This window comes from Plectropomus leopardus, chromosome 12, assembly GCF_026936395.1.
Source record: "Plectropomus leopardus strain MGB_pleo_1.0 chromosome 12, ASM2693639v1, whole genome shotgun sequence".
NCBI classification, from domain to species: Eukaryota; Metazoa; Chordata; class Actinopteri; order Perciformes; family Serranidae; genus Plectropomus; species Plectropomus leopardus.
In genome coordinates, this window is record NC_142187.1 from 17,327,646 (window position 1) to 17,353,754 (window position 26,109).

General features: G+C 40.9%; 1 protein-coding gene across 2 annotated transcripts in view; it reads right to left on the reverse strand.

Annotated features, from left to right (window-relative positions):
- Window positions 1–24,087, reverse strand: part of LOC121952031 (ephrin type-A receptor 3) — a 111,754-nt gene extending 87,667 nt beyond the window's left edge. For both annotated transcript variants that reach the window (XM_042498542.2, XM_042498541.2), the window contains exons 1-2: window positions 23,901–24,087; window positions 3,285–3,349 (exon numbers count right to left, since the gene is read on the reverse strand). In XM_042498542.2, coding sequence (XP_042354476.1) covers window positions 3,285–3,349; window positions 23,901–24,018 — 183 coding nt within the window. In that variant the 5' untranslated portion in view covers window positions 24,019–24,087. The remainder of the gene's footprint in view (window positions 1–3,284; window positions 3,350–23,900) is intronic.
- Between the last annotated feature and the right edge of the window lie 2,022 nt (window positions 24,088–26,109).

Sequence of the window (26,109 nt, forward strand, 5' to 3'; positions counted from 1 at the left end):
ACAGAAGTGGGTCGCTCCACGCAGTCTCAGGCACATCCGGCCCCGCACGGCTTGGATTAAGCGTGACCCCCAGGGGTCAAGTGTGGTTTTGGACTAATTCAGGTAGACAGTGGTCTCAGATTGGTGGGAATTGCCTCTCGTTGAGACTAATACTCAGGTTTAAAGTTCAAAGGTCAACTAGATAATCCTCCTGTTATGAAACATAAGACCATCTCACAGCCCAGGCACCTTCTTCTCTCAGTGCGCCACTCTGCTATCACTCTCTGTCCTTTCCTCTCCCTTACATTAGATTCAAACATATTAATAAATCTTAACCACATTCATTTAGAGACATATGCATAATTATATTAAACAAATAATACTGCTGCCAACAGGATTTGCAGCCTCCACCAGTATATACTGCTTTCCTGGTGTGTGCCGCCAGGTTAGATTTAACTACAAATTTGCTGGATTGTTTTGTGGCCAAAAAGGAGACAGAGTTTTACGTCATTATACAAGAAGTGCTATCTGTCTGAGAATGGCAAAGAGAAGAAGATAAAGATAAGCATTTAGCTTTGGTTTTCATCAGAATAAGGCAGCAAGGCGAAAAAGTTGTTTGCCTTGATGGCGTGTTGGAGATGTGCAGGTTGCCACAATCCGCAGTAAAAAGTTGTCATCCTCAGCTCTTCATCTAACAGCCATTCTCTCTGCTTACTTCTCCCTGCAGTATATAACACTGAACTGCTGTGCATGGAGGACAGAATAGGGATGGCTATCAAATTTTTACTACAAGATTATTAAGAGTCATAATAACAATATTTTTTTAGTATCTCTTTTTTTCTCATATGAATTGCACTCAAAATTGTGAAAGGAGGTAGAGAGAGCGTCTGTAATCATAACTGTACAAAAGTATATAAAAAAAGAGCAATTATTCTTAATTGATAGAGAAAGGGCAGACAGATGATGTCAGAGGAAGGAGACAAAGCGAGAACAGAAAGACAGAAATGACTGAAGAGGCACTGGATTATTTTAATCAATTTTATCGTATGTGTATTATTATCATGAAAATGTCTTGGTTTTGATCAATACTGGTATATCACAGCATCAGTAGCACAGAAAAAGTCCATATCTTGCTGCAAAGACTTGTGTTTGCTCTACTAGTGGCATTTCCTTTCACAATAAAAGCATGCAATTGTCCTAAGGATGCAGGGGAAATGTTCAAGGCAAATAACAACCAACTGAAAACCCCTTCCCTCACCCTTCCCTCTCCAAGAGTGTACAGGAGCCTACAGGGGCCTTCACCTGACTGTAAAAAAGCGAGTGGCCCGTTCTAGAGCCAGTGTTTGGTTTGTCCGTTGTAGGCTACTCTAAAAACATGCAGGCTCTGTGTAGGAGGACCCGCTCCCTATGTAGATATAATCATCTCATTCTAAGGTCACAAAAGCACAAGAGTTTTTACCCTCAGGTGATTGTACACTAACGAGAGCTGTGTTATGAATAGTATTTCTGCCAATAGATTCCCCTAAATCCTGCACACTGAAGCTTTAGGAGCTTCACAAACAAATCTAATTAAAGCATTGATAAGACACTGCACACCTTTTCTTTCTCCTGCAACTTCTGAATCTCGTCTGCCAAAATCTCCTTTCATTCCTCTCAGTTCCCCAGTCCTTGTTTGTTTTTGCAACTTCAGGTGCATTTGATTTGCTGTGCTTTGCCTCCAGCTCTTTAGGAGAAATACAGTTTTAATTTTATGGCAAAGGCATAGCTAACTAAATGTAACAGTGCACCTATTTTAAGAAGCAGAAGCAGATATTTCATCCTATGTATCCTTTTGCATTTCTCCTTTTACTTGTCAGTGACTAAACTGAAAAGAGTGAGCAGGATTATGTTTATTTAGAAGAAAGATAATATCACCTTTATGTTGTACCAGGAGGCAAAATAAGAACAACCACGATGAGAGCAAGGACTTTACCAGCTTTAACCAATTTAATAATTTCCTTTGTCAGATAAGCGGCTAATAAGGCTTGTGTGCCTGACCCAAGTAAAGAAATTCAAAGCAAACACTTTTGTTTTTACAATGTCTCAGTCTCAACAGTGTTATCAGGAATCTATTTGTCCTATTCATTTTTTCAGAGGAGTTATGTGGATGCCTGTTGAGTCGGTTTCCTTTCAATTTCTGCACGCATTCAGGGAGGAGATGCCAGATCCCCGCAATGTTGACAGCTCATGAAAGAAGATATACAGGGCAGAGTTTATTATATATATTTTACTTTGCAGTCAACACATTTCTTTGAGGGTAAACTAACAACACATGTGCTTTTCTGGGGCCATGATTAAGCCTCCCAAAACTGAACCATATTTTCAATAAAAGTAACTAGAAAATTAGACTGAACCTTTTGGCTTAACCACAGATGGAACGTGTTCTGTTCTTCCATAAAAATGTTGGTGGAAAAAAAGAAAAACAAACATAAACATCCACAATATGGCCACACAGTCATCAGAGCATTTTAATAAAGGGAACTTGAAACCCTTGATTGCTTGAGAAAACAACCTTACTTAGCTCTGCTCACTTCAACTGCCTCACTGCTGCACACAACCATGAAACTGCGTGTGGCATCCTGCGATTTAACACACTGATGCTGAATAGTGGGGAGGAAGTGCGACTCAAGGGGAAATAGAATTAATTCAGCGCCATTCAACAGCTCCTGACATACAGAACCCACTCTTATTTCTTTATTCAATGCACTTTGTCGTTCTTCCCCTCTACGCTCTCGCCCTCTGCCTCTCCTCTCACTCCCCTGTTGTCATTTTCTGATGCATGGTGGCTGCACTCCAGACTCCCTTGGTCCCTATACCTGCAAAAGGCTAGTTATGTAACCCCACACACACACACACACACACACACACACACGCATGCAAATAACACAAAAATGTACACAACATCTCCGCTTATGTAAGAATATTTACCCTCCAACCTGTCCTTTCACTCCATCCCCCCAAAAATCGCAACCCGTACTAAATCGAGGCTTTGGTGCCACACGTTTCAGCGCAGCGGAAATAATTTGTAAATTCCCCCTGCAGACTCCCGATTTAGTAAGGAGTGCTCAAGAACCCAGTGCTCTCTAAAACACACACTCCAGTGCTGCTGCTGCTACCTCCAAGTCCCCGCTCCTTTGCTGAAAATAAAACACGTCAACTAGTTGTGATCAGATTTATATTTTTGATCCCAGCTCCGGCATAAAGAGACGATGAATTTTGTTTGTGTGTGTGTATGTGTGTGTGTGTGTTGTGCTGCATATACTCACCCCCTCATTAGGGTAAGCCTCCCAGCCCAGGTCAGCTAAGGCTGACATGGAGTCCAGCAACGTAACTGCAAAGCCACAGAGGAGAGAGAACAAACTTGTTAATGAACGCATACCAAAAACATTTAATTTCTCAATTCCCGTTTCCCTAAAACAATGTTTTCCACATACACTGTAGAGATATTGCTTTCCTGAAAGCATCACACAACATCAAAACCTTCCATATAAAAAATCCAAGATGCTTTCTTGTTTCATACAAGGGTGTCTTTTGTTGTGTCGCACTACAACAGCAGTGGAATACAAGCAGTGGTGAACCTATAATTTCAACTTTAAGATTACTGTGGTTGTGCTGCAGCTGTTATGGTTCAAGGGGGACACAAAGTCAGTCAGTGTAACAGCATTTAGACACAGAGGCAAGAGTATATTTTACACTCACATTTACATTTTAGACACTGAAGTGATACTCCACCCAAAAGCCTCTCTTTTGAATGTAGACCAATCGTCTGTGGGTTTGAAAAAAACTGGCCGTTAAACATTTGAAGCTTGTGTACTTTATGGGGAGAGGGGGGCTGCGGTCGAGTTGTATTCAAAGTGCTTACAATGCATTGTGTGGAAAGTTTTTATGCCATATAAAATGAATCAAAATGTTTCTCAAACCATCTACTTTGCTGTTCATCTGGGTTCTTAGTACAAGCAGTCACATTTTGGCCATTTTTTTGGGGCTAAATGAATTGCTTTTGTCTTTTTACTCTGTACCCATGTTTCATATATTCTTACTCAATTAAATGGGAGCTATCAGTGGTGAATTTGTAGGCTGAGTGTGCTGTTAATGTTTTAAACGGTTGTGAGGGACAGAGAGAGTCAGCTGATGTAAGGTTTTCACTGTATAAAGAGGAAAAAAGATGGATTTGGATTTTAGGATTGTGGGCAGCTCAGGCACAGGACTTTCACCCAGGAGACTGAGGTTTGTGTCCAATGTAAAACCAAAAGGCAAGTTTAGTTATTATAAAGGAATACTTCAGCCATAAAATGACATTTGTGAGTCACTTAGTCATGCTGTGTTACCTTGAGTTCGTGAAGAGCACATTGTTTTTCTCCCATGCCTCCAAGGAAACGGTAAACAAAGTGATATATGGATTACTTGGAGAACCTTTGACAACAGCAATATATGCTCATATGCTTAGTTCTTCCCAAAGTGTTTTTCTCGTGTGGGTGAAATGACCCTTTAAACACCATTTAAAGCCTGAAAAGGGCTTTAATAATATAACTTTTCTACTGAAAAGATTTCTTGGGGTTTAAATAGAAAAATGTCATCAAGGATGGAGTGCAACAGTAGCAGGAATGTAGATTTGCATGTGTTGTTTCCTGTATGTGATCTCTGTGTGTGAGCGGAGGAAACGGAGGCAGGATGCAGGAAGGTGACAATGAGGAAGGTGGCAGGTTGACCAGTGGGAGGCATAATGAAAACCTGCGCAGATTCTGGAGCGAGGTTCTCCACCTGTGAGTGTCACTTGTCTGTGTGCGCATTTGTGTGCGTGTGTGTGTGTGAGTGTGTGTTTGTGTGTGCGTTAAGGCTTGGCTCAGTCAGGTCCTAATCAAGCCTTCAACACCGCTGACCATCAATAATTAATCAGTATCCATCTGCAGAGACTGCTGCTTCTCTCTTTCTTCTCACTCTCTCTCAATCACACACATTGTGGCTCCTTCAGGTTATCCTCTCTCTATCGAAATCTTTGAACCTATGCTTTCAATCCACAGATCCAAGATCAGACGAGTAAGTCACTGACCTGACGCAATTTAAACTGACTGCATCACTTTAAAGCAGCACGCTTTCATATTCCCTCAATTTTTTGTATAAGCAGTGACCTGGAAAAACTATTCCAAAGTAAAAAGAAAACAGAGTTTGCCCTCCTGAATGCAAATTAGACTAATCACTCAATTGAAGAGGATTCAAAGTGCCTGTTTACAAGCCCCTCTGTGTATCCATACTGCCTGTAGCTATAACAAAGGGACTGTAAAATTGGTTCAACCTCCTCTTTTCCTATCTTTCTCCCTCTTTCTCTTCCCCTCGCACCCATGCTGTTCATCAGCCCTCACTGAATCCCAGCCGTTCTCCTCAGCTCAGCACACCATGACAGCAGGGAGGCATGTCATGCTGTATTAGTGAGTGTACATGTGCGTATGCGCGTGTAACAGCGCACACACAGCAGCGTCTGCGTGAGAAAACAGCTACGGAGAAAATAGTGCACACACGGTATAATGAAGCAGAGAGGGAGGCTGCACAGCAGAGCCCAGGTGAGAGAGGGAGGGCGAGATAGATTAAATGAGAGTGATGCAGTGGAGGAGAGGTGCTGAGCGGCAAAAGGTCACAGGCAGCCTCCAGCCCATGTGTGTATTCAGAGAGACTAAGGACCATTTAGACTGCTTTCCTCAGTTCATGGGCATTTGAGTGGCGTGCAGAAATTGGACATAATGGTATAATAATATGTTATTTCAGGACCCAATGGAGAGGCATTCACATACACACACACACACACATTCTCCCACAGACACACTCGGAGATTAAAGCCCATCAACAAGCTTCGTGGAATTTAGCAAAATTATCTGTTTCACATACAGTCATTGTTGCCAGTGATATTCCCTGTGACTCACTTACTCCAAAACCTTTAATGTGTTTCCCAAAGAATCTAATTGAATGATTTAAGGGTCGGTTCACGAAAATTTTAAAAACATGTTCTCACTTCTTTAGTGGTATCTTTAGTGCTGAAAACAATGAAATATCCCAATTAAATACAATATCAGTGTCTCTCCAGAAACAGTGGACACATTGGAACTACTTTCTACTGAAGGCATTGCCCCATATTTATATTGTTATTCTGTAGATTATCATGTGTGAATTTTCACTTCCTTATTCACGCTACAACTGTTTTTATTTACTCCAATCTGCCAATTTATGGACTGTACAGATGTTAGTTGTTAGGTAATTAGAAACACTTGCCCCGTCTGTATGTGAATCCGTGCAAGTTCTGATCTGATCTTAAAACTCACCAAGAACTTAAGCTCTCTCTAGTCGTGTTTTCTGAAAATCAGTAAAAGGAAATGTTAATTAATGGGCTTTTCCATACACTACTGCTTGCAAAAATTATTGAGATTTGGTTTGTTGAGATAAGCAGTAGGGTGTGCTAATGCTCCAGTCAGAAGCCATTATACCACTGCAACGCTAATAAACACAAGTCAAACTTCAAACGAAGGAAAACAAATAATCACAGAGAGCACATTGGACAATCGAGACAGAAGTTTGAACAAATAATACTACAGCTGTGTACTCTTGAAAGAGTTTTGGTAACAACCCTGTGTGCAGACAAAAACATGTTAAAAGCCACCCAGAGACAAAAAAGTAAAGTTAGCAGTGGCCTAGGCAAATATGTTACGCGTCATATCTTTCATTTAATATATCCCAACTTTTCTATTTCCCCCAAGCATTAAAACTTTTTTTGCAATATTTCAAGATTTTTTCAAATTTTTGTTTTTTTTCTACACAAATCTCCCTGTTTTTTCTTTTCTCTTTATGTTTATAAAAATTATTAAATAACCCCTGAAATATATGCAAATGTCCCAACTCCCATGCTTCAGTTTATGTTCTGAAAAGCTGCAAATTTCTTGAAAGGAACAGCTCAACACTTTCGGTAACATGGTTACCGTCAAAACTCATGATTAACCTTTGCTGAGCATAAAACAGCTGGCCTTGCACCGTTGAAAGTTCAAAAATCTGTTCTCCAGCAGAAGTTGTGTCTTTTTAGTTTTGTCTATACACATGTACAAAGACCTTGTGGTTATAAGAAGAGTTATGTATCTGTTGGCTAAGCTAAGATCCTGCTGGCACCAGCTCCACACTTCATACAGTAGTATCAATCTTCTCATGTATCTCGGTGAGAAAGTGGATAAGTGTATTTCCCAAAATGTTTAATTATTCTTTTAACTGTAACTTTCCACCATGAAATTCCATCACTGCTGGGGCGAAGGCAGAAATCTCAGACACGTCTCAAAAACTGAAAAAGGAAATAATTTCAGAATTTCATATCTTATCGTTCTTATTATTTTGCTTACCTCCTGAAGTCAGTTAATCTAACCATGCAAATAGTTTTTGTTTTTAGATACTTTTTTGTGTCTGGTGTCACACATAATGTAGAAATTTGCCCCAAAGTAAAGTATGCTAATGTGTTCCAGAGGCATTACTTATTCTAAAGCCATTTTGCAGCCCACTGGGAAAACACACACACGTACATAAACCGACACATCGACACTTTTTGTCTTCTCCTCACACCCCCTGTCAATACCACTTATCACTTGTAATCAATGACTGGACTCATCAATTATGTATTAGCTATAGCTTCCTGTCTGCTGACATAGTCAGTATGCATATACTCAGTGTATGGATGTGTATCTGTGTGTGTCAAAAATGAGAAGAAAATAGAAATTATGAAAAAAAATACATAGTTTTCTTCCCTGAACAGAATTAAAGCCATACCTCTTATCTATCCATCCATCCATCTCTAAACTCCTCTGCTCTGTCTCCCTCGCTCTCCTCTCTCCATGGAACTGACTAAATTGTGTGTGTGTGTGTGTGTGTGTGTGTGTGTGTGTGTGTGTATGAGAGAGAGAGAGAGAGAGAGAGAGAGAGAGAAATTTAAGCCTGGGACAGGCCTGCTTTGGCCCAGAATAAAAACACCAAGCTCATCAGTCAGTCACTCAGGCCAGGCTCATGTTCCGTCTCATGACCAGACTCTCTCTCTTACTCACATTCACACACGCAAACACACACTCTCCAGGCTGCTGAGCTGCTTAACATGACATATCATACTCACAGTGGAGCACCTTCAAAATCTAAGCACTCAGTGACAACATGAAACAAAAATCTATCTACAAGTACTATCGTATCTTTCCAGTGGTGTCGTATTGGGGGGAAACTGGAACTGATTACCCAGGGCCCCAATGGAAGGGGGCCCTCAAAACAACTTGGAAGGAAAAGTTCGGTTTTGGTTGTAATTTTTTTCGAAGTAATTAGTGCCATAACTCAGGGTGTTCTCATCCCAACTCATCACACGTTGCTGCTTTGCAGTGGACTTCCACATATATTTTACGTTCTGCGTATCCTTCTGCGTTTGCCGACATCAACAAAAGCACATGCTGGCATGGATGGTTAGGATTAGGGGAAAGAGGCATGTGGTAAGGTGTGGAAGACAGGAAGCGACATCAGTTTTGTACCTGAGTTTTGAGTCCTTTATTTGTGGGACCCATCCACCTCCTCTCCCACCTGCTCTATAAACGCCCTCGCGCTCCTTCTATTACATTGTTATTGACTGTGTTTCAGTGTGCTCGGTCTTGCTGCACTTCATGCATATGCATCAGGCTCCATCCAGACACATTTTCAAGTGACACCACCCACGTGTGTGTCATGTGGACCCGGCAGGTGCTGTTCGACCATCCACCAGCGTATAATAACACTGCGACAAGTCCTGTCCAGGCAGGTTCCTAGCTGACGCCATCCAGCGGCGTTTCATGCACATGTGAAAGGTGCCTCTGTTTTGGTGTTATGCACTGACGCAAAAAGCACTGACAAAACGGCGTTACTTTATGAGTTAGGAATGAGAACGGGCTGCACAACTAAATCAAAATTGTCTGAATAGATCAGTTAGAAGACTAATGTATAGAAAAATGTGGAAGCTCCCAGAGGCCCCTCTCATCCCTTAAAAGCGCCAAATGGATTAGTCCACCCCTGCGTCAGGATTTGTCTCTGAACACAGCTAAAGCTGAGCGAGTGACTGTTTACGCTGCTTGAGCACCAGTTAACACCGTCATGTTTTTCCAAGGAAAGGAAATCGGGCCTCCAAAAAAGAAAAGACAGAAGGAACGGAAACTGACTTTGTAAAAACAAAAAAAGAAAATAACTAAATAGAAAAATAAAAAAAGGGCGTGAGAGACATGGGGAGACAGAGGAAGGACAGAGGGCCCAGAGAGACTACTATTACATAAGGTCCATAGTTTGTTGCTACGCCCCTGTGTCTTTCCTCAACCTTTTTCTTCCTACACAAACAATTCACTCACACACAGACACACACATCTAATTTTTCCCAAGCTTTCATCACGGGGTATAAATGCACAGATCTATACGCATGCACATGTGAGCTGATTACTGTGAGAGTTGTTCGATTACAGAGAGACATGCTGCCTTATTGATTTTCAGCACCAAACTGTGAGGTTTACATTCTGAGAGTGAAAGATGAGTAGGAGGTGGTGGTGGTGGCGGAGGGTGTGAATTCGTAAATTCTTGTACAAACGCTGTAAAATGCCGAAGCTACAGTACTTAAGGAACCGTGTGCAGAAAAGCCAAAACATTTTCAGTCTCTTTGTCTCTTCAGCTCCTTCTGTGTCTGTCTATTTTTCTTCTCACTCCGGTTTCCTCCCTCTGGGGTCTCTCTCTCTCTCTCTCTGTCTTCCTCTCTTTTTCTTGCTCCTTCTCTATTTGTTTAAGTCTCTCTGTCTCTCTCTCTCTCTCTCTCTGGTTGGTATCCACCGCTTCAGCTGGGCCGCAAGAAGCTGTGATCCACCTGCCAAGAATCAAACAGCACTGCCAACAGCCAGACTGGCGCACAAAGAGACCAGGATGCTTATACACACACTCACTCACTAAACTGAGTCACACACACTTTAGCATGGTGCCAATGCCACAAAGAAAAAGACTGCTCAATAAGACCACCACACAGACTCAATATAGAGTACAATATGTGACTGCATAATGAGTTCATAAGATCTTTTCGGCTCAGAACACAAAATATTACATTGGTAGACAGGATATATAATAAAGGGGGGCTTGCTGACACCACATTCAACATGCTGATACGACATGTAAGCCTCGTTGTTTTCGTTCAATCAGCTTAAAACGATTTTCAGCCGGGTTTTATGTCCCCACACCCCCAAAAGTTGTTATGTTTCCTGCTGCAAGAAAATGCTGACACCTACAGTCTAGACTAATCAAGGTGCTCTTGTGGCAAAAAATCTTCCGGTAATAGAAAGAGAGGAGAAAAATGGAGAGAAAATGCAAATAAGATGCTGATCACTCCTTTTAAGCACAAAATAATCTAAAGATATGCTGCTATACTGCAGAGGTTGTGTTACAGTTTTTTTATTTTCAATTTAATTCGTATTCCTATGTTTTTAATCTGATTTCCAGAGTTCTAATTATTATTCAAATGTATGCTATGTAAAAAAAAAACTATGTAATGTATGTCTAAGTAATCCCTCTCGGTCATCACCAGAATGTTTTTGCAATGTCTGCCCTCTGCCTGTAATTTCTTATTTTCTGTGTTCAGGAGGTTTATGGGTGTGTACCCCCACTCAGCTGAGGTAAAAAGTTAAAAAAAAATAGCAAAAAAAACAACAGTAAACTAATCTATTCAGAATCTGTTAAGCACTGCCTATTCAGTAAGACATAACAGAAAAATATAACAAAATTCTAATATTATTATAAGTTAAACTGCTCTCAAAATCACAGTGAGTGGTATTCACTATATATATATATATATATATATATGTGTGTGTGTAGCTTATGCCTGGGGAGCATTGTGTCCCCACCCTAAAGTCGGACACTTTTGCGGATCCATGAGTGTAGTGCAGTCGCAACTCGTCATGAGATCTTTTTTCCCCCTCAGCGGCAGTTTGAGGGGTTGCAGTCGCAGGGTCGATAATTGATGTCAATCCTGTCAGTGCTGATCAGATCAATGGACAAAAGGAGCTGCTGCTGCAGAGAGGCTTGTGAAAGCAATTGCTACTGTGTGGTTTTATCAATAACAAAGTAGTATATATAGTCCAGTAGCACTCGTAATGAATGGTCCAGCTCCAAACATATAAAATCAGTTTGTGGGGGCAGATGTTTTGATTGTGGGAATGTGTGGGAAATCCTGGTTTGCCATATTTCTTTCATTATTACAGAAAAATATTTGGGGGAAACACAGAATAAGATGAGAGGAATAACACTACTTTCATGTCTGTGCGCTAAACATGAAGCCCGCAAGAGCAGCTGACCAATGTTAGTTTAGCTAAGTTTAGCATAATAACAGGGCAAGACATTAGCCTGGATGTGTCCATTTTTGTCCAAATGAAACAAGAAAAACATTCACTTATAAATTGGTAAGCTTTTTGAAAAATGTAATTTAATTAAATTTAGTTCATCATAAAAACAGTAATTGCTAATCATCTAGAAAAGAAAATACACAGTAAAACTCAAGTATGTGCACGAGTACAACAAGGCTTTGCAGCTTTCTCCATATATGAGACAACTCACTGTACTCAGATACACTCAGATGCAATAAATAAAACAGTTATACAACTGCACGAGTTCACACACACACACACACACACACACACACACACACACACACACAATATCTCAGTATAAGTGCCGCCACACGCACACAGACCTTCCCTTGCTTCCACTCCACTGAGAGTGCAGTTCAACGATTGAGAGTGTTGTCAGGGCAACAAACGGGCCGGCGGAGAGCAGGATGAAGGAGTGGGAAGAGTTGAGCTCTGAACTTTAGGAACAAGCTGGCGTCATACGGAGACTGCTACTCTTTCTCTCTCGCTGTCTTTTCATCAGTCCTCTCTCCACTCATCCACAAACCACCAGAGGCTCTCAATCAGTCTGCTCTCTTTTAGTTTTCTCTCTCCGTCTGTGCGCTCATCCTCTGTTCATGCCATTTTATAGAAGCTGTGTGTTATTTTATTTCCTTCCTCCTATATTCCTCCTCTGATTACCTTATTTTTACTGGTGTGAATTCTAAGTTTCATTATGATACGATGTTATATCGATTCTTTTACAATATTTGCTGATATCGCAAATTCTGCCACAATATGATTTGAATTTGATTCAATTTAGGGGCATGTTATGAAAAACACATGATACCAGTAAAACTCCTCATTGTATTTTTCTTGGCTTGGCCACTATCCTCATGATGTTAGACTGCTAGCATTATTTGAATTTTTGAAGGAAGCGTTGCTGAATGGAAATGGGGGAATCGTAATGGCTTGGAGAATGTCAAAATAACGTATTTTAAAGATGATGATATGTATCAAGTAGGTTTGTGGGGTTAGGTATACGTATATTTTTTTGATACTGGGGCCAAAACTTGACTTTTAAAATGGTGCCCGCTATGCAAGAAATCCGGCACCGAAATGAGGCACCGGAATCTGCATTGGTCCCATTAGGGACCAGTGCCATATTGGCAACAGGTTTCAGTACCCCTCCCTAATCTCCAGAGACTTTTTATTGCTATTATTTTGTTATACAAAATAATCTTTTCTCTCATGCTTTTGTTGGACTTCCATTAAGACATTGTTCTGGAGGAAATATTGAACATGAATCCATCTTGCACTTTGCATGCATTTTACAAGAAAGGAACAGCTGTATGGCCAGCAGTGACGGGATATAAATGTGTTCAAATATAAATGTGAAATCTGTTTCCGTTCAAAATTGAACATGTTGAGTTATAAATTGACAATCTAAATTTTGTTTTCCCCAGTTGATCAGGTGCTTTATGCCTACACTATACAGATATTATTTATATCAACAGTCCTTCAACTTCTTTCATAAACATACAGACTTAAATCTGTTTGCTGTCCAATACTGAGTTTGCTCTTGTATTAAAAGTCTGCACTGATGAACACAATCGCTGTATAACACATAACAGATGTTTGGAAGTGTTTGGAAATATTCATCTTTTGGCCCTCCTTTTACATCCTGAGTTTGAAGCTTTATTTTGAACTCCTGTTAAAGTGTTCTTTAGTTATACGCCAAGGTGCAGTTAAAATACAAAAGATATTAAAACAGATTTTCAGCCTGTATTATGTGCTGTTTGTGTGTGCGTGCGACGCATTTCCCCTAAAGCAGGCATATCCCATTCTTTAATTTTCTTAATTTCATTTTTTCCATACAGAGTTTGGGGAAGGATGAGATGGGATCTATTATAATTTCTGAGGGAAAATGTTATTCTTATTTGAGTGTGATAGCTGTCTGCAAACCGAATGTGTCTATGAATAATTCAATGGATTTAAATTTAATTAATTCTTCTTCGATTCAATTCAATTACCCCTGCTTTCTAACTTCCTGTTCTGTTCGAAAAAAAATGTAATGTTGATCCTCCACACTTCGACAAACACAAAATTAAATTGGGTTGGACTGAATCGTATAGATAATTACACAGCAGCATATAGTTATACAAATGACTGATAGACAGGAGCAGATCACTGAAGGTAAAAACGGAGTCTGTGAAACACACCAATAAAATTAAATTAGCTATTACATGCATGGCTTAATAATAGTTGGATGTCTGAGTCGTGAGTTGATAGAAAAGTGGATCAAAGCATTAAAAAGATAATTATTATAATCATTTACCCTTAAATTTCACAACAAAGCTGATAAATGATGACAAGATTGATTAATTTAATTTTAAATACTAATTTCCTTTGACATTTATTATATTATTTCAAAACAATATATTGTAGGATTTCCTACAAATCTTCATCAGTTAATTCAACCATAGAAACATATATGAGCATGTTTCAATGCACAATAGTGTTGAGAAACTTAAATATGTTAGCTGGGTTACACCAAAAAATAAATGTGATTGTGTGACAGAAAAAGGCTGGATAATTTTCATGTGCTTTACTCTATGTTCCATATAGTTATCCTATATCGGGACACTAGTGTTCATGCATCACTGACTTGCTAATAGAGCGAGACTCTTAAAATAATATCTACTTTGCAGCATTTGTGCTGTGAAACATTAAAATAAACTGTGGAGGCAGGGCAGAAGTAAAATGATAAAAACAACTTACAACAATGTAAATAACACTTTAGTTATTTCTTACAACTCATGGTGACATTTATCAAATCTAGTTGGATTTAATCAAATCCTTCATGTCAGAACAAGTAAAAAAAAATGTTTTTTTTTCAGTTTACTCTATTTATATTGTATATTTTTGTGCAATACTCTATTTGTTAAAGGGACAATTCTTTACAAAAATCTGAAATACATATCAGTACACTACACAACGTATCTGTAGTGTTATTTATCAGTCTAGACTGCTTTAGTGTGATTTGCAGAGTGTTGGGGAAATTGAACGTAGAGATGTCTACTTAAAATAAAATGAAACAAAACAAACAAGAAGATTTATCTGCATAATTTATCAAAAGCTCTTACTGTATGTCTAAACTGTGAGGTTGGATTTTCCTGAATAAGCCAGCAGAAATCTAACCCAATTTCAGGTAAAAATAAGTCAAGATAACAGCCATAAGATGTCTACTACACTGCAGTCCCACACGGGTATAAATGTGATGTTAAGAAGCTCTTTTTCAAGGCAGCTGCTTTAGTGAAGTGATTTCTAAATGGGATGCACATGGTTTATTGAAAACCTTCTCCAAAGCCTTGAAAAAAAAAAGCCTGGCAACCAAAAAGGCAGATGGCGCGCAAAGCTAAAAATGTTTATGAAAATATTCGTGTACGTGATGAACTGTACCTCGTTGAGCTTGCATTTTTGGACCCCCACTCCCCCTTCAGCTGTGGCAGAAAGTACATTAGCCTACTCTGCTATTTCATATACACTGGCAGCACCAGCAAAACAGAAAAGATGCCATTCTGACAGACTATGACAGGAGCACTGCCCTAGTTTGTCGCTTGAAGAGGCTCTGGAGTGTGCACGTGCGTGTGTGTGTTTGTGTGTACGGGTTTGTCTGTGCGTGCTGGTTGAACGCTTGTGGTGTTGAACTGTGACACCCAGTCAGATCCAGACACTTGTTTTTTTTAATAAGCTTCTTCTACCAGTATGCCAGCAACTCATCAAGGGCAAAGAGCAACAAACACATCCGCACACAACCATAACGACACACACACACACACACACACACACACACACACACACACAATCCAGAGACCTTGAGGATTCAGAAACAACTTAAAGTACAAACCACAGGCACATACGCCCCCACACATGCTACGCACACACTCACACTGTGACACATCTTACCATTCATTTGCAGGAGTGAAGTAAAATAGCTGGTGAGGAGTGAATAGAGTGAATGAACAGTGAGAGAAAAGGCTTTTCTTCTTAATAAGCAACAGATAATTCTTTCTCTAAACTCTTCCTGTGTGTTCATCTTTTTCTTGACCTTTTTTGTGCTTTGTTAGCTCTTATGACATTCCTCCTGATGGAAACATACTTTCATGCACACTCATGCACACGGCTGTCACACAGTGGTTGGTCACAGGAGGGTAAATTGGCCTAGAATCTCAGGAGTGAGCCACGGCAGTGAGGACTGGAAATCACATGTCAGATAAAAGTGCGCTTGGACAGGTCGCTACTGTCGGTACACACCCACATAACACATGCCTGCGATAATCGCCTGTCTGGCAACATGTCAAATCAAACTTAAACCAATTTGCACTGATGTGGACACCATAAAATAGTAAACAGAGACAGAACAAGCTTACATCAACGCTAAAAAGAATAAGTGAGGCGGTTGGGTGTACAGCAGGAGCATTTCTGAAGGAATTATGCTCACAAAACACCCCAAACCAACACAGTCTGTTAGCTTCCCAGTTTGCTGTTGCTCAATTACGTCTTGCACACCACCACTTGACGCAGCTAACATCCATGTATTGATTGAAAAAGCTCTGCTTGTGTGGCGAGACAAACGTACATTTTGGCAAATTAGCTAACGGGGTAAACAAAGGGAAATAAGGTCCCATTTGTGACTCTCAAGAAGGCGTCTGATAAGCTGCACAAAAAGACGTGAAAAGTTACAAACACAACATTTTCTAGTAAGGAAAACTTTGAAACAGTCATCCAAGTTTCACACTGTTTTTATATGATGGCAGTTTCTGTCATGGTGGGATTGTACTTCACAGCTATACTAGGATAAATAAATCAATTTCGAGCATGTGCTGATATAATACAAGTTTCCTGCACATCCGTTAAAAAGTCTTAAAAGGCATTAATTCAATTAATCTAAAAATAAGGCTTAAATAGGTATTAAAATGTCTTCAATTGATCTTACAAAAGTCTAAAAAAAAAATGCCAATACTTAATATTAAGTTTTTTATGAATTCAGATTCATAAAATGCCTCATGATGTCATGATAGCAGAATCAACAACACTCATATTTTCTTTCTGGCCTGGTAGATAATCCACTGTCTGCTAGCCAGCTAATCACATGGGAAAGTGCAAATACAATGAAAATACGCTAATTCACAAATATTTTTTGCCATAGGTGAACCAGTAAAAGGCAATTCATACGAGGCTTGGTGTCTTTAATGCGAAACGTTTTTTAAGCTCGTCATGAGCAGAGGGGAAACACCAAAATGGCAAGAAAACGTGCTAAAAAACAAATATTTCCCAGTCCTGTTCTGCCCTTGTCTTCGCCATGAAGCAAAAAAGTCACGTTTGATATTAGGGTAATTTGGGCAATATTTTCCCTAACCCGACATAACTGAGGTCAGTTCGTGTTTGTCTTGATTTTTGATTATGGTAAAATTAGTCTTAAATTTCATTCTGAGTTATATTAGAAAGTCTTAAAAAGTCTTAAATCTAATTGGTCTTAAGCTGTAGGAGCCCTTATATATGTAAACTGACTTTCACATTCAAGAGTAAAGTAAAATGAAGGAGAAGCTGTGTGAATATTTCCTGGCAGTTACAATCCAGCTTAAGTCCTCAGGTATTTTGCTCTCATAAAACCTTCACAGCCGTTCATCATCAGCAGAGAAAAGACTAGAGCGCCGGTCAGCAAACATACTATATCTACGGCTGACCCAAATCCTCGGCTGTTTGTTTGTAAAGCTGGCTAATGCAGCCTTTCACAGCCGCGGCACGAGCCAAACCCGCAGAGCAAACAACAAGAGAAAAACAGAAAGAGAGGGAGAGGTACGGAAACAACCAAATTCAATTTAGCCAAATTAAAGGTCAGGAAAGGAGGGTAGGGTGTGAGTGAGGAGGAGCAGTGAGAGGAAAAAAGGAGGAATTGTTGTGTGTGTGTGTGTGTGTGTGTGTGTGTGTGTGTGTGTGTGTGTGTGTGTGTGCGTGCGTGCGTGCGTGTGTGTGTGTGTACGTGTACGAGTGGTGGGTAGAAAGTGGTCAAGGCCCAGTGATCAGTGATTTGACCAGCAGTTAAGGGTTGTTCAGAGACAGAGGGGGTCAGCCTACATGGTGGGGGCCCACTTATACCCAAACTTCACTGCAGCCATCAGACATCACACACTGAGGGAAGGCTTCTTCTGACATTAATGAACTCTGCATCCGACGGAAATCATTCAACCCTAAAATTCCCATCTAGCTGTTTAAGACACACATTTTCACCTTCTTGGCGGAAACTAAAATAATGCATAAAAAATCAGTTTCTGTCTTGTGTATCAACTTGTGGAAAATGTAAAAATCCAATAAATTACACACTGAAATACAATACAGATTTTTAAGACATGAGAACACTGAAGAAAAAGCAAGGAGGGAAAGTAAGTAAGGAAAAACCTGTGATTTGTGGCTATACTGTAGTTCATTTAGCTCAGGTTTTGTTTGCATTCACATCATAAACAGAAAAACTAAACTTATGCATATACATATGCACAACAGTAAATGTAGCTCAGATGCTTTTGCTGTCCTTTTTTAAAACTGCTCAGTCTGCAGATCAGCTTGAATAACATATCACTAACAACTCTCAAGGAATAGTCTGACATTTTGAGAGAAATAGAGCTTTTTCACTTTCTTGCAGAGAGTTAGACAACATCTATACTACTCTCACACCAGTAAATATGGAGCTACAGCCAGTACATGGTAAGCTTGGCTTAGCATAAAAGCTTGAAGCAGGGGGAAAAAGCTCGCCTGGCACCTTTAAAGGGCTTTACATACTGACAGTGTGACAAGGAAAATACTTTGTGACACTTGTGAACATATATCAAAACTATTCATACTGGCAGAAATGCAAATCTGCAACAGCTGCAACTATTGTTCGGTTGCAGCAGGTCATTATGACAGTCTGAGGTCCTTCTGATGATGGTAGCCCAGAGACAGAGGACCAACTACCGGGAGTTGTTGTTTTTATGGCCTAAGCTACTCTAAGCTAATTTATTGAGTTTCCTTTTAGCGAAAAGCTCTGTGTAAACTTCAGTCCCCTCTGGTAAACTATTACCCAGTGTATATGTCTAGGGCTTTTACTGTGAAAAGTAAGAGCAGGAGGAGTGGATCTAGTTTGCGCTGCCTTAGTTAAGGTTAAAAAGGAGTAATAAAGTTTGCCATCTATGTTTGGATTATGGAGCCACCGTGCTGTTGTTGTTCCACAAAACATGATTGGTTGATGCTTTTATCTTCAATGAAAAATTAAAAAAAAACCTACCTTATTAAAAAAATGCTATATTATCACGCAATATTTGTGTTTTGAGTAAAAGCACTCACGACACAAACAGCTGTTCAAAATAATATTTTGATGTCTGAAATAATGGTATACAAGACTCCCTTGGTGTATAAAGGCCTTAAAGCTCACCATAACATTCACCAGTTAACAGTTATCTCTCCTTTGTTTAATACTTTAAAAATGACTATCTGCAGTTTTATGCGGGTTGTATGCCGGACTACTTCCTGGCCGGGAGCAATGACTTTCTGGAAACTGCTGGAAATTGACGATGATACTCCAGGAAGTCACCAACAACAACCCCTGTAAAACCACAAATGTTCGTTTTTTTAGACGTCTGTTTGTTAACAGATTGCAAAGATATAATGTGTTAAAGGTGGTGACACGCAAAGCCGACATCAGAGAACTAGTGGCGACGAAAGCCCCCTGCTGTGTTGCCTTGTCTCACCCAAAAAAACGGGAACGGGAATACCGCCATGACACTAGTTAGCCAGTTAGCACATTAACAACACAACCCACTACGGAAAGAACGAAGCATATTAACTGTGCGTCAGTGAACAAGAACACAAACCACCAGGACACATTTCTGTTAAGAGCTCCATAGCTAAAGAAAAAAATCTTACCTCATATAACAAGTTTATTTAAATCTCACTCCCCCTTGACTAAAGCAGCTTGTTTACATAATTCCCTTGCGTTTCTTTTCTCGTGAGCTGAGCTGAATGGCCAATCAGAGTAATTTCAGTCACTGATGGGCTCTACGGCTGCCGCCATCGATTGAACATGCTGAATCGTTGGAAAAAAAGCAGATGAGGGTCGACAAGGGCCAATGGTGCAGGACACACCGCGGCGATGAGGGCCATTTGCCCAACAAGGGCAGACATCCGACCATCGGCATGATGTGTCACAGCCTTTATTTTGTTAGCTTTAAAGGAGCTGTTTCAGAATCTGCTGTTTCTAGTCTTAATGCTAAGCTAAGCTACTTTTTATCGCTTCATATTTAGCATAAAGACATAAGAAATGGTGTCTATCTTTTCTGCAGCAAAGTGAATACATGTAATGTCAAACTTTTAGGTTAGACATGCATAAAGGGACTGTAAAGGGTTAACGGTTTATCATTCAAATTGGCAAAACAATAGGATTTGAATCGGAGGGGCTAGATACAAAACCATATTTAGCAACCACTGACTGCTATCAAATACAACACAAAAGCTCTGCGGGTGCACAACAGAACACACAGAAATGTATTCTCTCTTTTTCTTATCGCTTACCCCCCAACGAACACACACACACACACACACACAAAATGGATCCATGAGGTGAAGCCCTCACAGCAGAATCCCTCTCTGTCACTGAGCTGTATTTATAACCCCATCTATCAGCCAGCCCCGGGAATACATGACACTATTCTCTGGACCGAGACCACCAAACTGCCCCCCAGCCATACATTACGATAAGATGAGTGTATGTGGGTGTGTGTGCATGCATGTGCACATACATCTGTGTGTGCCTGTGCATGGACCTGTGTTAAGCATATATAGGAGCTCCACATCATTACAGAAAACATACAGCGACTGTCAAACTGTTACACTGTAACCGGAGGTCAGAGAGAGAGACGAAGACAAAAGGGTAAAAAAAAGCAAGGAGAGCGAGAGAGAGAGACGGAGGGCAGGAGGGAGAGAAGGGCAGATATGAAAGAAAGGAATTAGAGATGGATTGGGGTAGAGGAGCTAGACAAGACGAACAGGAGGGTGCTCGTGCTCGCTGTCTGTCTCCGCTGCTCTCTGATGGAAGCGTAGATCTATATCATCTTCTGTCCAAGGTCACGGTTGTTACACGGGAGCATAGCAGTCTCTCGGACTTACACACACACGCACATACTTAGTGAGGTATGACTCTGCCGATAACTACAAGCAACCATTATAGATTAAAGCAATTAAACGAGAGGAGACCTTTGACCCAACATCATACCGCAGTCAGGATCCCGTGTGAATCATACGCCGTGTGTGTAAGACGAGGCTTTACATATGCTTGCCTCTGCACTAACCGCTCACCCTCATGTTAACCTTACAAAGCAATACAGCACCCCCTTCTCCCAGCACCCTAAGGCCAATCCAATAAAGAGCTTGGAGTGTACCGTAGTTCCGAGACCAATTACAGATTACAGTAAACCTCAAGACTATAACATAAACCATGCCTGAGTCACATTTTCCCCATGTTTTGTTTTTTCCTCTCCCTCCCTGCCCACTCTTGATTATTAATTCAATTACACATCCATTTGCACAGCAGTTTTCAGGCAGAATTTGGAATTAAATCATTTATCCACCTCTATTAGTAAACTCTAATCAGCATGCACTTGCGGTGGAAGGAAGCATGGCGCTCCCAGTGTTTTCTAGGATTGGGGAGGTATATTTAGAGAGAGGGGGAAGACGCAAAAATAGAACTCCTTTCCCTAACAGGAGGATGCAAAAAGCCAGGATTGGGTGCATAAAAGTAGTTGGGAAAAAAAGGGAGGAGGGGATGCAGAAAAAGAGTAAAGACGGGACAGCAGGACAAAAAGGAACCATGGGAGACCTGCGAGCATCCACCCTACTGTTACATCAGTATGCCCTCAGGGTTCAGACCGAGGGTGTGTTGGGCTCCCTCTGCTGGTCTGCAAAAACTCCTCCACTCCTCCTCCTTTTTCTGTTAGTGTCAAAACACCTTCAGAGGACACTTCTCACCAAAACAACTTATGAATGAACCCTCTTCCACTACATGTCCTCCGGTCTGCAGCAGTTTCAAACATCAATTCTCCGGGAGCGCCGTGCGCCGCCGGTCCACCCTCGCAACTGAGCTTCTTGTAAATGCCAACAATTTTGGGAGCAGATCAATAGCTCTAGTAGTAAACTAAGCTTGTTGACAGCTTAACACTATTTTCCCGCTAACACTATCAGCTATATCAAAGGGACTGTGTTCTTAATTGAGCCTTGAGAGCTCTATCTCTCCTTTTTATGACAGCCTTGCTTCAACTCGACAGACTCAGAGGGAGGATTTCCTGGAATAACATGACTGCCGAGATACGTGGGTGGAGAATATGCGCACTCATAGACAAACACAAGGTGCGCACACACACACACACACACACATACAGGCACAAAGAAGAGCAATCCCTCAGCTAAGTATGCAGTCGCAGCAGGAAAACTGGCAGGCCGAAAAGGTAAATGCAGGGCACAGAGCAGCTGACAAAAATGGCTTCGTTGAATTACTTTCCCATTGGGGTATGTGCACACACCCTCCACACAAACACACACACACACACACTCCCACATAAGTCCGGCATTGGGTTTATAGGTGCCAATTAGGCCAATAGTCTGACACAGCAGGACAGAGAACTAACTAGAGGATGAAAGACAAAGTGAATCACACAGACGTGGACTGCCTGGCAGATTATTTGAAAAGTGTGTATTATGAAAAACCTTCAGTCACCACAAAAAATTATCAAGCTAGACATATCACACACACACACACACACACACACACACACACACACACACACACACACACAACTCACAGATGCCCTTGGCCGTTTATCTAAATCAACAAGAGTTTCCTTTGGCTTCCAGTTGGTTTCATCATTCACGCTCATTTCAATGAATATTTCAACAGTGTGTTAGTGTCTCCTTCACATGCATTGTCTCCCGCTGTTAAAACGCTCCTCCACTCTCCCTCTGTGTGTTTGTGTGCGTCTCGCTCCCTATCTATCCTCTAGAGCCTTTGTTCTATGTGAACTCCACGGGGCTGTGACATACATTCAGCAGCATGTACGTACGCGCAGCTTATACTGTTGGAGACAGGAGATCCCATCAAACCTTAGGCTGTCATTGTGTCATTGTGTGCATGTTCAAGGTGATCACTGGATTGTTTCATCTGAGTGTGTGTGTGTGTGTGTGTGTGTGTGTGAGGGAGAGAGTGAGTAAGAAAATATCAATGAAAGGCAAATCATCAAGCTCATAACCGGGATGGAAAGCTTTGGTGCACTATAGACATAGGTTTCGACTTGGGGGGCGAAGCAGCGGACACGTCACCCTCAGTTTCTAGAACATGTGCATTTGTTCTTCGTAATTGAAAACATGAAATTATCACTTTTGTTTTGACAAAATTAAAGACTTCTACATGCAGAAAATGCACACATCAATGAATAAAAATTCACCAAAATGCAGCAATTTAAGTGTTTGACACTCAAAATTTTCTGGAAAAGGACACCCAAACCCCCAGTTTTAGCCCCCCCCCCCAATTCTGGAAACAAAACCTTAGCCCCTGGCTCCAAAACAGGACTTACTGGAGCTTTGGGGAGCACTGAGTGAAATAATTCCCAGAATGACAGTCACAGCTGCATCATCTCCACTCCCACAGTCTGACAGCCAGCCAGCAAACAAAAGTTTAAATAACCCTCAAACAGCTTTATAAAGCAGTTATTGTGCATTTAACTTGTGTCGCTCTCTTCTTTTATCTCCATTTAGTGCAACTTCCCATTAAACAATCCAGCTCCCAACCATGTTTCAGCCCACCAAGCAGTCAAGAGTAGTTAGTGAGTAAATGCATTGGCTCATTTCAGGCCGAGCATCGATGTTAATACAATAACTGAGAGAGGCTCAGCAGCAGCGTGTGACAAATTTAATGTAATTGCTGCTCCTCATTTGCAGACTGAGGCTAAAGAAGGGGGAAAAACATTTATCAGTGCTTTATAATGAAGATATCTATAATTGAGAGGGATTTTGGCAGAGATGTCAATGTTGTTTTGGTGTAATCTTTCTCAGTTAATGCAAGAAATATAGTTACACAGATGCATGAAATGTGGAGAGATGTCAGAAAGTGAAATGTCTCCATCAGCGCTCTCTATCTTCAGCATGCTTGTGTGTATATATGTCATACAAATTTAATGTCAGTGTGCTCGGAAAAGGAAAAACGTGACGAACAGTTTCGCCCCTTCTCTCTCTCCGCTTTTTCTTTATGCATCATTCATAACCGAGCCGAGCACTTAACGGGAGCCTCCGCCGCTCCGCTCCACGGCAAGTGGAACCGCGGGATGGGGCTCCTCATCCGCCAACACAGCGCACAACCAGAGTCATCTCCCTCACTCCACTTTCAGCTTCACACACTCACATATACAACCTCGCCAGGGCACCCACCTTCATTTTCCGGGTAATTCCTTAAGGCTCGGCACGGCGACAACGCGTGAAAAAGCAGAAGCAGGGGGGACAGGAGGAAAAGGGATGGATAGATCCACAGGACGCGTGGTGGTGCCATTTTTCAGGCTGCGCTGCGCCCTCGCTGCATCCCTGTTGGCGGTGTCGAGTTGGTGAGCGCAGCCCTGCGATTGAGAGGAGAGAGAGAGCAGGGGAGAGGACAGGAGGAGAGAGAGAGAGAGAGAGAGGAGGAGACGCTGGGAAGGAGGGTCCACAGCCAGCCAAGTCCTGTCAATCAGCCGCCTGAGCTCTGGCGTGGTATAGCGACCTCAGGAGACTCCTCACACAAGGTTACACTGTTAAAAAAATCATCCACCTGAACTAGGAAATTGGCCCGATATTGAGTTTTGATTTTTTTCCCAATTAAACATGAAAACATTTAATTGTCAGTGCTTCAAGGGCATAATCAAAATTATGTAAGGCAAACCTGGAAGCCACGCACAATGGAGCTTCAAACGTAATAATAGGCTATAAATGTCACCGCAATGTGGTTGTCTGAATCTGAATCTGAATGTGAATCAAAGCCAAAGCTTTTGTTGGGATTAGATGTTAATATGCATATTTTCGAAATGTTAGAGCCCCTTTTTTTGCAAAGGAGATGCTTAAAGGTGAACTGTGTAGGATTTAGGGGGATTTGGTGGTGATGAGCAATGAGGTTTGCAGATTGCAATGAGCTAAAAACTTCTCCTGGGTAGAATTCCTTCAGTTGTTCAAGAGGTTTTTACTGTGGAGCTGAATTATCCACAGAGGTCTCTCCCTCTTCAAAACAAATGGACCCAGTGATATAAACTGGTAAATACACTGTATAAAGTCGTTTCAACATACAAATGAGCAGAACTTTAATACTGTGCCTTGCAGATGGTCCTCTAATTAAAGTGGCCGACATGAAAATGCAAAAACACGAATGGCCCTGTCTGGAGCCAGTGTTTGTTTTGCCCATTCTGGGCTATTGTAATAACAACATGGTGGTGAATCTATATATAAACAGCTCATTCTTAAGTAACGAAAACAGAAAAAATCTTATTTTCAGTTGATCATACACAAAAGAAAGCATACTTATTGCATTATATGTTATTTCTACCAATATATCCCCCTAAATCCTACACACTCGACCTTCACAGGTATCGTTAGAGTTGATTTATTGTTTTGCTCAACCATATTTAATAGTCGACTTATTTGAGCTCAAATAGTGGCAGTTGAGCATCCCATCCCGCTTTTAGAAGCAGTAAAGGATGCTATCACAGAGAATAAGAAAGAAAGAAAGAAAAAGAAAGAATCATTGCAGAGAAGCAATGACTGTTCAAAACGTGGCTTCATTTCACAAAGAAACATGTCAGAAGTGTTTTATGTAATGTCTGTAAAATGTTCATTTTACAAGCAATATGTTGAAACATCTTTCCATGCAACACTGGCTCGAATTTCAGGTCATGTACTGTATTCGACACTTCGCGCCACTGCTTGCAAACCAAGCAGCACATCCGTTACAGAGAGTAAAATACCCTGCTGAAATGACATTAGAGCCACACAGGCAGGCTCAGCAGTTCTTTTTCTTTGACTAAGAAAACCTGAATTAAAATGAATGCTGTAAATATTCTCTCATTCTATCCAGATGATGACAGACTGACTGTTGCTACAGTGTGTTTGGATTCATAGATAATAAAACAGTTGCTTTCATGCTGAAAATGCGTAGCCCTACTTTTTTCCCACACAGAAATTGATCAGGAATCAATAAGGGAATCAATGAAGACAAACAAAATTGCTAATGGCTTTTGTATCAATACATTTTTATCAATTCCCATTTCCACCAAAGTTGTTTTATGAACCAAAGTTGCTAGGTTTTTGTTGTTATTTCTCAATTTTATTACCATCACTTTGATTCAGAGTATGCTGGAATACTTAGTTGTAATAGTGTTTTTAAATGGAAAGCGTTCATGCAGTGGATTTACCCAGAACTGTATTTTTGGGAAGAACAAGCCTCGACAAAGCCCAACCATCTCATTACCGATCCACAGTTGTTGGGATCTACAGTATTGTCCGGGTAGCACCACCAGGATAAACACTTCCATCTCACTGTAGAAAATACTGTCAATTATTTTGATAAGCAACATGGGCACGTGGCAATTACTGGATCAGTGTCAGCTCAGGCTTGCCT